The 14,720-nt window shown below is 38.7% G+C and overlaps 1 protein-coding gene and 1 pseudogene across 2 annotated transcripts; both read left to right on the forward strand.

The window, feature by feature from the left end:
* The first annotated feature begins 7,613 nt into the window (after positions 1-7,613).
* Positions 7,614-10,092, forward strand: LOC103940675 (UV-B-induced protein At3g17800, chloroplastic). 2 transcript variants are annotated; one of them, XM_048566692.1, is made up of 3 exons: positions 7,806-8,008; positions 8,931-8,988; positions 9,117-10,092. In XM_048566692.1, the coding sequence occupies exons 1-3, from the start codon at positions 7,942-7,944 to the stop codon at positions 9,913-9,915; spliced, it is 924 nt and encodes a 307-aa protein (XP_048422649.1). In that variant the 5' UTR covers positions 7,806-7,941; the 3' UTR covers positions 9,916-10,092. The 2 variants fall into 2 exon arrangements, with proteins under 2 accessions (XP_009349111.2, XP_048422649.1); XM_009350836.3 differs by lacking the exon at positions 8,931-8,988 and having other exon boundaries at positions 7,614-8,008.
* A 1,899-nt stretch (positions 10,093-11,991) lies between these two features.
* On the forward strand, positions 11,992-12,961 carry LOC103940684 (annotated as a pseudogene).
* The last annotated feature ends 1,759 nt before the right edge of the window (positions 12,962-14,720 follow it).

A 14,720-nucleotide genomic window follows, 5' to 3' on the forward strand; every position in this document is an offset into this window, starting at 1 on the left:
TTTGCCATTTCAAATCCAATGTTCATTTGACTGTTATTTGGATTATCACATTGGAATTCATTCAAAGATGACGTAACATTATGATTACCACATGATCATCGCTTAATACATTTTGATTAGCATTAACCTTTAGATAATTAAATTAAAAAAAAGGTAAACAATCTAGGGGTGGAAACTTGTTTTCCTTTTTGGAGGCTATGTTGAATGCCTTCCCTACTTGGGCTAAATCCTTTTTCCTTGTCTTGCTGGGCCTTTAAGTACACAAACTAGTTTTACAAACTCCAGCTTTCATAAACAAATTCCGGAGAATAAGTCGCAACAAGACTATAAGATTCTGCCCTAATATCAAAATCGGATAATATTATCCCGACAACATCCGTGATTATGTTTGTTTAAAAAATTTAAAACCCTGTTAGCAAAAAATCGAATCGATAGCTAGATTGTCACTCTAAATACGAATTCGTAAGATAAACCTATATTAAACGTCATGTTTCTCTATTGAAAATTGGATCAATTCTTGATATCATCATAATACGTGTCTCCTATTAGCCAAATTCCGTATAATAAGTCGCAGTAAGAGAGATTGTGCCTTAATATTAAAATCGGCTATATTACCCCGACAACTTCCGTGATTATGTTTGTACTAAGAAATTTTGGTATCTAATATGTACACGTTGGAAGGTGATTCACAAATCTAAACCCTATTAGCCAAAAATCGAATCAATGGCTGGAAAGTTCACATTAAATACAAATTCGTAAGATAAACCCATACGGAATTTTATCCTTTAGTCATAGATGTCCGTGCTTATACTACATTATAGGAAGTAGAATACTTTTTCTTTCAGTTTTCAATAGGGAAGTGTTATTGACACTCCAAAAATTTCATTCTACACTCCTCACTAGTGTATTTTTCTTTCCTATTATAGAAAGTTTGGAGCGTATAATGAGATTTTTGGAGTGCTAATAACAATCCCCTTTCAATAAGGTTTTTTATACAATACACATAATACACCCCAAAGGATTTCTCACCAAGAAAGACCCTTATTGTCGTTATAAAAAAGAAACGAAGTACGTGAGAGTTGCTACAAAAATATGCAAATGTTTTCCCACAATCTTCATCCATCTAAATCACTTCCTTTATCGTCATTAACCCTTGTGATTATGACACTAATCCTGACCATGGCGACACCGAAGAATTATTGAGCAACCTCGGTTATAGGGGTTTATGGGTTTGCGTGGACCTTCGGTTTCATGGTAACAACCTGGATGTGGCCCGCCTGGTCTTCTGCATCGGTCGAGGACTCCGGGGTCAATGCGGTTCCTTTCACCTTTGACTTCGGAGTTTAGCACCACCATGCTAACGAGGAGCAAGCAGAGGATGAATGGTTTCATGTTTGAAATGCCCATGAGTATTATTTGTAAATGTATCTCTAATAGTTTGTATTTGTACGTTCACTCTTGGCAGAAGACTATCAATTTATATGAGTTTTCGCCATGGTTGAGTTAGAAACAATGGGTTTTAACAGATATTTGTGTTTGTTTCTATGGTTTCAGTTGTTGATCTTGAGAGGTATATGCAGCAGTTACATAACAGACTACTATATAAAGGCCATGGGTTACATGTCAATGGTTGAGCACTTATCTCTGTGTCAACGATATGGTGGAAGCATAGAATGCATGGCAATTACACGTAAAATCTCAATTCCAAACAAAAAAAATTCTCAATTCATTACAATATCGGGAAATATTTTTTATAAATGAAAGTGCTTTTAGAAAAAAATATTTTTGGCTTGCTACAGGAAGTACTTCAAGTGTTTTTCAAGGATTCACTTGCATTTTTACTAAGAATTGGTTCCAAAAACATTTTCACCAAAATCACATTCAGCCATTTTAAAAGCACTTCCAAACAAACCCTAAATTTGTAGTAGGATTTTTCGAACCAAACAAACTCAAGTGTGATGTCGTTATAGAATATTGTAACTGAAATAGAAAAAGTATAAAAGGAAAGAAAACTGTTGTTAGCACTCTAAAAATCTCATTCTACACTCTTCATAAGTGTATTTTTCTTTCTAAATAGAAAGTTTGAAGATCTAAACGAGATTTTTTTAGTGCCAATAACAAGTCTCGAAAGGGAATTGTGGTAGAAATTACAATAGGCTATAATTATTGAATAAATAATAATTAAAACACAATCATGATTAAATAAAGGCGTGTAGGAGTAAAAAAATGTATTTGTTATATTTCTCTATTGAAAATTGGGTCAATTCTTGATATCGTCATAATACATGTCTCCCATTAGCCAAATTCCGTATAATAAGTTGCACTAAGAGAGATTCTACCTTAATATTAAAATCGGCTAATATTATCCTTTTGGTGGGAATCCGAAGATCAATTAATCGTGTATGTTCATCGTATATCGTGCAGTTAATTTTTATTAGGTACTATTTATATTTAATTTTAAATTTTGAATTTTAAATAACTTTTAACCGCACGATGTACGATGAATGAACACGATTGATTGATTCTCTGGATCCCCACAAAGATGATCTGGAGAGGATCCTATTCCTCTGCATAAGACATGTCTCCTTCTTCATGTTTAATCATTGAAGGGACTGTCACAGTGGCATCCGGTGCTAATGAAATAAAGGCATGTGTAAGTTATTTTTGTCTAAATGTCTTTGTTTTATTGGCTCGTGATGTCACGTGACGGTGAACCCATGATATGTAAACTATTGTCCAATGACGTATGTGACTAGAAAACCAAGAAAATGGTTATATTTAATCTTAGGATAATTTTTATTTTATCAAATCAAATGATACATTTTATATTTAAATATTTCCATCATGTGCAAAAAAACCATCTTATTTAAGATGACAATTTTTGTATATAAACGAAAAGATGACAATATAATTTCTGAAAGAAAGAATAAAAAGTTTTAAGGGCATGACAATTTCTTATTTCCAATGAATTCATGAAATCTGATGATGGTGGTTCGTGGAATCAACTTCAAACTATATAACTTTCAAGGCTTCATGTCACCATAAAATTGGACCTTCTGGAGAGAGTGGTCTTCCTACGTTCGGTCCACCTGTATCAAAGATCCTACGTCAAAATGCATGGCAATGTTTTCCACATATAGGCTCCCTTACTAAAATTTCATTATGTTTGCATAGCTAGCACTAAGATAGAACATAATTAACCTCTCTTCTGGCCATGGCGACACTGAAGTATTGTTGAGCAACCACGGGTATAGGGCCTAGAGGGTTTAGGAAGAGTAGGACAACCAGGATGCCACCCTCCTGGTCTTCTACAGGGGTCGGCAGCTTCGATTTCGATGAATTTTTTCCTAGCTTCCACTCCTTTTTTCATCACCACCATGCTGACAAGGAGCAAGCAGAAGATTATTGACTTCATGTTTGAAATGCCCTTAGTTGTGTTTCTGTATTGGCATAAGACACTGGCCATAAATATGAACTTTGTCTAGGGTTTTATTTGCTCTTGACCTTGAGAGGTAAGGTAGCAGTTACAAAATAGGAGTTACATGTGGAAAGAAGTGAAAACATGAGGGTTAAGTTTCAAATTTTAACTTTAATAGTTGAGTAATTATCTCCACAGAAACAGTAAGAAGAAAACATGAGGTTTAAGTTCCAAGTTTTAATTAGGATCTCTATGCATGCACTGCATTATGCTCTTCGCCTTGAGATGTAACGTAGCAGTTACAAAATAGTAAATACATGTGGAAAGAAGTGAAAGTGTAACAGGGGGTTTGTGTAGGCAGTGTATTCGAGTTATAAAAATTGCTCTATATCTTACAACTATAATGCCTTTTAGGTCATTTTTGTTGTTATTATTAGAGATCAACATTCTACATACTTTAAAAAAAAAAAACATACTACATATTACATATATAACGAAGTTTTTTTTTTAATTTTTTGAAAAGAAAGTAGGGATAAACAACGTTGCAGTAGCCAACTTAGATGAACACACAAAATAAGGATAAACATTTCTTGATTAGGTGCAATTGACAAAAAACAACAATTTAAAATATGATTAAATGGTTTGGCCAATGTCAAGGGTATGATGCTGTTATAAAATCGAGTAACAAAAATTCACGTTAAATATAAATTCATACATGAAATTATCGTCGATCTCTATGGAATGTTAGGCTTCAGTCATGGATGTCCATGTTTATACTACATTATAGGAAGTAGAATACTTTACTTTTTTTTTTTTTCCAATAACGTTTGTTATACAATACACATAATAGTATTACACCCCAAGGGTTTTCTCACCAAGTAAGACCCTTATTCTCGTTATATAATAGAAACAAAGTACGTAATAGTTGTTAAACTCACCATTCTTTCATTTAGTGTAGATAAAAACGTTTCCTTAAAAAAAAAAAAAAAAAAACCTAATAGTTGCTACATAAATTTGTAAAATAATGTTTCCCCACAATCTTCATCCACCTAAATCAGCTTCTTTATCGTCAATTAACCCTTGTGATTATGACCCTAATCATGACCACCGCGACGCCAAAAAATCTTTGAGCAACCGCGGTTATAGGGGTTCGCGGGCTGGGGAGGACTTTTGGCGTTACCATTAGGCCATCTCCAATCGAAGGGTCCAAGGGCCGAAAATAGTCCGAAAATCGTCTCCAACCAAGGATTAGGCCAGAGGACTCGTGGGCCCAACGGAATCTCAAAGGGCCAAAGAGTCAAAGGGCTGGCCCCTTCCAGCCAGCCCTAGGCTGGCCATAATTTTTTATTTTTTTTGTCGGATTTCCTGTCGGTTATATCTGACAGGAATCCTTAAACAAAATTTTGAATCCAACGGCTAGCTGACGTCAGATAGCCGTTAATTTTGAATTTTTTTTTTACAGTTTTATTTAATTTTTTTTCTTTGACAAAAATTTTCCTATAACTTCTATTTTACAAAATTTGTTTCAAAGTTTTTTTAAATTCTATTTTTTTTCCTATAACTTCTATTTTACAAAATTTGGTTCATATTTTTTTTTTTAAATTCTATGTTTTTCCTATATTTTTTTGACGTCACTTAGCCATTGGATTTGAATTTAAGTTGTAGTAGTTTTTAAATTTAAATAATAAATTATGTTTGGCCCTCGGTTGGAAACGATTTTTTATGACAGGGTTAAAACGAGCCCTTTGGCCCTCGGTTGGAGATGGAGGCAAATATGGTCTTGTACTATTTATTAAAATATTAATATCTTGGAGGGCCAGAGGGCTAAAACAAGCCCTCTGGCCAACCCTCGATTGGAGATGGCCTTACAACCAGGATGTAGCCCTCCCGGTCTTTTGCATGGGTCGAGGACTCCGAGGTCAATGCGGTTCCTTTCAGCTTCGACTCTAGAGTTTAGCACTACCATGCTAACAAGGAGCAAGATGAATGACTTTGTATTTGAAATGCCTATGAGTATACTTCTTGAGGTATCTCTAGCAGTTTGGATTTGTGTTCTATATGAGTTTTCAACACGGTTGAGTTAGAAAAATATTACAACATATATAGGTTATATTAATCCCTATTTAGATAGGAATCCTACACAACTTATAATTAAAAATTACATTCCTATAATATATACTACAATCAAAGAGAGGATTTCTGTAAGATCCCACATCGCCTAAGGGTGAGGATCTTGTAAGCCTTATATGTATATTCCCATCTCTACCTAGCACGATGTCTTTTGGGAGCTCACTGACTTCGGGTCCGTAGGAACTCCGAAGTTAAGCGAGTTCGCGCGAGAGCAATCCCAGGATGAGTGACCCACTGGGAAGTTCTCGTGTGAGTTCCTAGAAACAAAACCGTGAGGGCATAGTCGGGGCCCAAAGCGGACAATATCGTGCTACGGTAGAGTCGAGCCCAGGATGTGGTGAGAGCCCAGGCCGGGATGTGACAATTCCGAATTTAATTATTGAAGAATTATGACTCCTTGTGTTACTTTTATAAAGAGCGAAAAAAGAAAATTCAGATAGAGGAAAGAGAATCTTATTCCCTTAATGCTAGGTAGTTTTAATATACGTGGGTTTTGCCTTGAGTTTTAGAGTTGTAAGGGCTTAAATCTAAACAACCCTAAAAAATAAGTACGTTAATCAATATTAAGTAATAATCGCAATCATCAACTTTTCTTAATTTAGTTTACACATTTAGTCTTCATAACATTACCGGTAGTTTATCTTATAATGGTGTGACGAATCGCCTAGCCAAGCTAAGTGTATCTCAGAGTAACTCAATTATTTAGTTTGAGAAACCCCGAGATTCTATTTGGGTGTGCTTCAACCAAGACTTATGTTCTCTTTGATATTTCAATAAAGGGAGTTTTAATAAAACACTCATAGTATTATTCACTTTTAACGTTAAAAATATTTTTAGCCTAAAAAGTCACTCTTGATACTGTTTATTTACACCTTTATTTTGTCATTTTGATCAAAAGTTAAAATTTTCAAATTATTTTTGTTAATTTTCCTTTCAATTAAAACTACCGATTCTTCTTAAAAAAAAAGAAAAAAAAAAGAAAGCATTACCCGCAGTTGAGTACAACTCAAAAAACACAAAAATGATAAAGAATTGGGTTAGGTCTAACGATTTATCACCCATTGATTATTATACTATTACTTCCCATCTCACAACAACTTTACTACTTAATAAAGCGACTTATCCTAATCTTTATCAAAAATTAATAATTGAGGTTAAGTGAGCGGTCATTGGTCAACGTGGTGGAATCAACATATACAAACACATAGGGTCCACAGCAAACCAATGTGCTTGTGGGCCATACATTATCCTCGATTTGCTTATTCCTCAAACATCAATGAATACCAACCATCCTGTGATATTTGTTCCATTGACCAGTGGAGGTACTAGGGAATATCTCAAATTTGGAAAGTCTTTGCGTTAGCTCTAATATTGCCATGTGATGTTATTATTTCAAGTATTACACTAACGTGTATGATAAATTTGATACGTGTATATTCAAGTATATTAATTAAAAAAATTACATATGTTTTTAATTGGAATGAAACAAATGATGATATCAAATTATAGTGTTTTGTGCAATTTAGAGTAGTACTTATCAACTTCGGCTAACATATAGTGATGATAATATATACTCGTTAAGAAATTGATACTTAGTTATGTATAAATTTTTATGTTTGATAGTCGAACCATTTAGGTTATTTAATTGACTCATATGAACGACACATTTGAATTGAGGTTTGTACGAATAAAATAATGAGTTATACATTTTACTTGCCATGATTGATGGGCGGAAGAATTTCTCTGGTTACAATTAAACCGCATAAAAGTCTTATAAACGCGCTTATCCTTTCTCTACAAAAATTTAATCGAGTTCAAATAACATTGTGAAACGAAATTTTGGCTTGTTAAATATTACTGATTTTACAATATGAAGTATGAAAAAATAACAACCTAAACCTTCAATCTTTTCTTACATCGGTATAACACGGACGGTTAGGATCGCGCCACGTGTCCCAACCCAACACTACTACCGATCGCAGCCGCCCAATCCCTCTCCCTCTCTGACTCAACCACTCTGACAATCCTATCCAAAGTTTCCATATATATCATTCCTCTTCCCCTTAAAAAAAAAACAGCTCTCAACTTTCACTCCCACTCTCAAAATCCGCCATCGTTGATGGACCATTGTCTCTCCCCGCTCTCAACCGTCAAGCTCTGTATAACCCCCGCCTTCGCCCCGCCCCGCTCCGCCGTCCAATCGCCGACCGCAAATCGGTTCTTCAGGCCGTTGACCGTCGTCGCCGGAGCCGGGGCGAGCCACTGCGAGTTCAGCAGCCTCAACTCGCCGCTCGACCCGCGGACCCGACCCGGAAAGGACCTCTGCACCGTCTTGCAGAACCATCCGCGGCTGTTCCACCTTTCCGTGGCTCAGGAGCTGAAGAAGTTGGCCGATGATCGGGAACTCGCTCACTCTCGTGCGTCTCGCAGCGCCGCCTCTCATGAAGCCTGCCTTCATAGGTATTTGCCCAAATCTCGTCGCTTTATTTATTTATTCGTTAATTTTTTTCTGGGTAGATATTGAAATATCACTTCTCTGTTTTCATATGAACATGTAAATGTGCTATTTTTACAGTTATTTTTCCCAATTAATGTGTTTTTTTCCTTCTGATTTTTCTCGTACAGATTGAAACTTTTTAGTTGGTACTTTTTTATTTGATGTTTAAGCAATTTAACTGAAAAAATTACTAGAATCTAAATTCTAATCCCTCTAACTGCTCATCTCCTAATGAGTAAAAAAGGGTAACTTTTTATTTTTTTTCGTAAGCATTTGTAATGAACATGATGGGTTTTCGGCGTACTGTAATTTAATGCTCTACCAAGATGATCAAGTGCTGCTTTTTAGTATGCTATGTAATATAAGCTGCGGTAGTGATTTTTGTAATCCCCGTTTCTCCCCATGCACTCCTCCCTGTTTGTCTAGCCTTTGGATTGAATAATTCAAAGGGTGAATTAGGGACGGAAAGAAAGACAGGTGAAGTGCAGAAGGATAAAACCGGAGTGTGAAAGTCACTACCCTAAGAGCTATTCTACAAAGTTTTGTTTTTTGTTTCTTCCTTTTCCTTTTTGCTTTGTTCAAAATTCTGCTTGGACGATAGATGGATAGACTCATAATTGACTATGATTTACGGTGTTGGAGGATGGAGAGGTTCCTTTGTTGTATCTTAGTTAGGAAATCACTATGTTCATATGAAGGGCTCGATTGCCCTGTGGTTTATAATGATATGCGAAAGCTAGTTCATCAATAAGGAAATTGTTGCTTTCTTTGTTGTTACCTTTTAAATTTGTCGTTGTAGGAACGACAATGATGATCTTTGGGTAGGGCATTTGTGAATGCACTTGCTATGCCTAACATGCACTTTTTACCTGTGCACATAGGCAGGCGGTGACTGCAGTAATGTTGCTGGGTGTTCTTGCCTAGTGACCCTTACCCTATTAGCGTAAGTAAATTGGTGAACGAATCCTTGTAAGTTCTTGGTGGGTTGAAGCTCTCGTATGTGGAATTTCCAATTAGATTTCCTTAGAATCATATCTATTTCTTTGACCTAATAGATTACTGAAATGCCAGGAGGATTGCACAACTGAAGGAGCAGGAGTGTGAGACTGTTGTGGAAGATTTCATGTACCTCTTAGTCTTTTACAAGTTTTCCGAGATCAAAGTTCATTTGGTTCCTAAGCTCTCTAGATGCATTTACAATGGGAGACTGGAGATATGGCCTTCAAAGGATTGGGAGCTAGAGTCCCTTTACAGCATGGACGTTTTGGAGATGATAAGGGAACATGTAAGCACAGTCATTGGCTTGAGAGCAAAGTCTAGCGTCACAGACAATTGGGCAATGACAAAGATCACGCGTCAAACACTTGGTCAAGCATATGTGGCTTCCATCTTATATGGTTACTTTCTGAAATCTGCCTTATTGAGACATAGCCTGGATCGCATTCTAACTCTGGAGAGCCAAGACCTTCCTCTGAATCACAGAACCTCTCTTCAATCTCTGGAAATGTGTCCTAATGGAAACAAAAATCTTCTCTTTGGCCGCATTGGCAACATTCAAACAAAGTTTCAAGGGTCAAGTAGGCAGGAGAAGACTCATGGAGAGTTGAGGTGTTATGTGATGGGGTTTGATCCTGATACACTTCAGAGATGCGCAAAACTGAGATCCAAGGTGGCTGTGAATTTAATTAAGAATCACTGTTGTGCACTCTTTGGCGATGATGAGAGCATGGGTTCGCCCGAGACCGATGAAGTTATCTTAACTTCGTATTCAAGCCTGAAGAGGCTGGTTCTAGAGGCTGTCGCCTTTGGTTCATTCCTCTGGGACACCGAAGAATGCATTGGGACAGTATATGAGCTTAAGGAGAACTGATTAGTAGATATGGTTAGTTGTTTTTTTTTCCCGAATATGGTTTGGGTTAATTATCTTTGTAAATAGCAAGGATTTCGTACTCCGCTTTTTGGCTCTGCCATGGAAGTACCCGGTGACTTTCTATTGTATAGTGTATATCATGGTTATAAATAAAACGTAGTTTTGATTCCCAGTCAATTTTCACCCTTTCTATGGGATGGTGGTTTGCTAGTTTATGCATGAGATTACTTGGTGGAATAAGTAAACTTAGGACCCAAGGCAATGAATTTGATAGGCATTCGCTATGTGTGATAATTTTAGACACAACATGTTACACAATTCGAAAGTCACACGATTATAGGATCTGATGTCTACATGAGTAACTCTGTTCGACGAATATTTTATCAATAAAAATGACACGACCTGTTGATACCCCGAACTATTCGCTCTCTAAATTCTGAACCTTTCAATGTTTGACACTCCAGTCAACAATTACAACTTAAAACCATATATAGTATCTTGAACTCTTCCGGTCAACTAATGTCACATCCCGGCCCAGGGGGACCACTTCCTGGGCCCGCTCCATCATAGCACGATATTGTCCGCTTTGGGCCCTGACCACGCTCTCACGGTTTTGTTTATGGGAACTCACACGAGAACTTCCCGATGGGTCACCCATCCTGGGAATACTCTCGCGCACTACTCGCTTAACTTCGGAGTTCCTACGAAACCCGAAGCCAGTGAGCTCCCAAAAGGTCTCGTGCTAGGTAGGGATGAGAATATACATATAAGGATCACTCTCCTGGGCGATGTGGGCTGTCACAATCCACCCCCCTTAGGGGCCCGACGTCCTCGTCGGCACACCACAGCCAGGGTTAGGCTCTGATACCAAATTGTCACATCCTGGCCCGGGGGGGGACCACTTCCCGGGCCCGCTCCACCACCGTAGCATGATATTGTCCGCTTTGGGCCCCGACTACGCCCTCACAGTTTTGTTTATGGGAACTCACACGAGAACTTCCCGATGGGTCACCCATCCTAGGAATGCTCTCGCGCGCTACTCGCTTAACTTCGGAGTTCCCATGGAACCCGAAGCCAGTGAGCTCCCAAAAGGCCTCGTGCTAGGTAGGGATGAGAATATACATATAAGGATCACTCCTCTGGACGATGTGGGATGTCACAATCCACCCCCCTTAGGGGCCCAACATCCTCGTCGGCACACACGTGACCAGGGTTAGGCTTTGATACCAAATTGTCACATCCTGGCCCGGGGGGACCACTTCCCGGGCCCGCTCCACCACCGTAGCATGATATTGTCCGCTTTGGGCCCCGACCACGCCCTCACGGTTTTGTTTCTGGGAACTCACACGAGAACTTCCCGATGGGTCACCCATCCTGGGAATGCTCTCGCACGCTACTCGCTTAACTTCGGAGTTCTTATGGAACCCGAAGCCAGTGAGCTCCCAAAAGGCCTCGTGCTAGGTAGGGATGAGAATATATATAAGGATCACTCCCATGAACGATGTGGGATGTCACAATCCACCCCCCTTAGGGGCCTAACATCCTCGTCAGCACACATGCGACCAGGGTTAGGCTCTGATACCAAATTGTCACATCCCGGCCCGGGGGGACCACTTCCCGGGCCCGCTCCACCACCATAGCACGATATTGTCAGCTTTGGGCCCCGACCATGCCCTCACGGTTTTGTTTTTGGGAACTCACACGAGAACTTCCCGATGGGTCACCCATCCTGGGAATGCTCTCGCGTGCTACTCGCTTAACTTCGGAGTTCCTACGGAACCCGAAGCCAGTGAGCTCCCAAAAGGTCTCGTGCTAGGTAGGGATGAGAATATACATATAAGGATCACTCCCCTGGGCGATGTGGGATGTCACAGCTAATGTAGTAAAGAGTGATCAGTTTTGACACTCAATTAAGGATTTTTGATCTGTATAAACCAATCATTAGTTTATGCATACGACTTATCTGTGTATGTTTATCAACATTTCCACTTGATTGTTGATTCAATGTGTTTTGCGATCTATGAACTCAATGTCTTTGAGTCATGGGCTAATTGGTTGGCTTGTGAACTTTGGCTGATGAAATTATCCGGAACACCTTGTGATGTGGCCGGAGAGGTTGTAACGGTTGGAGGAGTAGAAAAGTTAAAAGCCGGTGACAAAGTTGTTGCAATGCTCAATTTTATAGTAAGTTTCGAAAGAAAAAAAAAAACAATTTCTGAGGAGCTAATATTGCGCAATCCTCCATCTTAATATATATTCAAGTTTTTGTGGTTACTGATATAAAGGGAGCTTCAATTGAGTGAGTCTATTATCTATGATGCCTCACTTCGTGTGATCAGTTGTCATATTGCCATACATGTTTGTAGAATAGGTGGACTGGCTGAGTTTGCTGCTTCCAGTGAGAAATTGACAGCAGCTAGGTTTCAGCAGCTGAAGGTGCAGGCTTTCCTAGTTCCGGCCTCACAGCTCACCAGGCTCTAACCCAAGCAGCCGGGATCAAACTTGACGGAACTGGCCAGCTCAAGAACATATTGATCACTGGTGCCTCTGACGGCGTCGGTCACTATGTAGTCCAACTAGCCAAGCTTGGAAACACTCATGTTACCGCCACTTGTGGAGCTCGTACTGTTGACATTGTCAAGAGCTTAGGGGCAGATGAGGTTCTTGACTACAAGACCCCGGATGGGGCATCTCTCAAGAGCCCTTCTGGTCGGAAATATGATTTTGTGATTCACTGTGCATCAACAGGCATTCCACGGTCAACTTTTGAGCCGAATTTGAGTGCGAATGGGAAGGTTATAGACCTTACTTTCGGTGCAAGTACCCTGATCACTACTACTCTACAAAGACGCACTTTTCAAAGAAGCAGCTGGTGCCGATGATCATAAATCCGAAACGTGAGAACCTGGACTATCTTGTTGAGTTGATGAAGGAAGGAAAACTCAAGATGGTGATCGACTCTAAGCATCATCTGAGCAATGCTGAAGATGCTTGGGCTAGGAGAACTGATGGCTATGCTAATGGGAAGATCATTGTGGAGATTTAATGACGCAAAATATCTTGGGATTTTATAAAATTCATGTGCAACAGAATAATGTTTGGTGATTTGTGTATGTGTGTGTATTTTTTTTTTTTTTTTTGTGACACACAAAATCTGTTAGTGTAAAATTGATGTTTTGGTATGGAGTTCTAAAGAAGAAAAAGACTAAAGGATGAATGCTGCTCTCTCTGTAAGTCACAGAGAAACACATAATTGTATTAATATTTTCTCACTCACCTCTGCACACAAAACGTGCAGTAGGGAATATTACAGCTAACAAAAGCTGAGCTGGATCAATTCATCAGATCAAAGGATCTCAACCATTCATCTAACTAATAATTAGGATCTAAGCCCACAAGGCATTCAAGGCCTTTTACACATAAAAACAAAACATTACACTTAGCATTCTTTGCATAAGTGAGTACACCAATTAAATCAAAGCTTTATTCTAATTCATTTTCAGCTCAAATACTTATAATTCAACTCTCCCCTTTAAGTTTTGAGCTGATTTCACACCAAGCATGTCTCTAAGATAGTTGAATCGATCATTGGTTAAAGCCTTAGTGAATATATTTGCCACCTACTCATTTGTTGGACAATACACCAAGTCAATTATTCCTTCTTGAAGTGCATCCTTAATGAAATGATACCTTCTGTTGATGTGTTTGGTTTTCTGGTGGAAAACCGGATTTTTAGTGATTACAATTGCAGCTGTATTGTCACAGTGCACTGGAGTTGCTTCAGTTTGTAACTCACCAAAATCTTCAAGCACGAATCTAAGCCAAATGGCTTGTGCTGATCTTCCCCAATCACTATCACAAAACCCAATTGGCATTGCATTCTTTCCTTTCACATATTCCAATCCATAATCCAAGGTACCTTTAATATATCTTAGCACTCTTTTAGAAGTACCAAAATGTTTATTTGTGGGACTGTGCATGAATCTGGCAAGGAGACTAGCAACATACATTATGTTTGGTCAAGTGGCAGTAAGGTATAGTAAACTTCCCACAATTCTTTTGTATTGTTCCTCACTTGCTGGTCCACTACCATCATCTTTACACAGTTTATCAGATGGGACAAGAGGTGTGGCCATAGATTTGCACTCACTTAGCCCAAACTTACTCAACAAGGAAACTGTATATTTCCTTTGATGAATAAAAATGCTTGAGTGAGTTTGAATAACTCCCATGCCAAGAAAATGGTGAAGAAGTCCCAAGTCTGTCATTTCATATTTGATCTTCATGTCCTCCTTGAATTCATTCAATAACACATTGCTGTTCCCAGTATACACAATGTCATCAACATAGAGTGAAACAATTAGGAATTCTTCTCCCTTTTCTTTGGTGTAGAGAGTATCTTCGCTTTGGCTTTTAACAAATCCACACTGCACACAATAGGAGTTAATTTCACTATACCAGGCCCTTGGTGCTTGTTTTAAACCATACAAAGCTTTATGAAGCTTGTACACCTTATCTTCACTCCCCTTGACTACAAAACCATCCGGCTGATCTACATAGACCTTCTTTTCTAGTACTCTATTTAGAAAAGCCGATTTGACATCTAGTTGATATAGTTTCCAGTTCTTTTGTGCAGCCAAAGCAACAAGAGTCCTAATTGTATCCAATCTAGCAACTGGGGCAAAAGTCTCATTATAGTCTATCCCTGGTTTTTGAGCATATCCTTTTGCAACAAGCCGTGCCTTATTCTTCTGCACAGTTCCATCAAGGTTGAGTTTAGTCTTAAACACCCACTTCACACCAAT

The sequence above is a fragment of a genome, unplaced genomic scaffold, assembly GCF_019419815.1.
Source record: "Pyrus x bretschneideri cultivar Hongxiangsu unplaced genomic scaffold, Pyrus_bretschneideri_v1 Contig10, whole genome shotgun sequence".
NCBI lineage: Eukaryota > Viridiplantae > Streptophyta > Magnoliopsida > Rosales > Rosaceae > Pyrus > Pyrus x bretschneideri.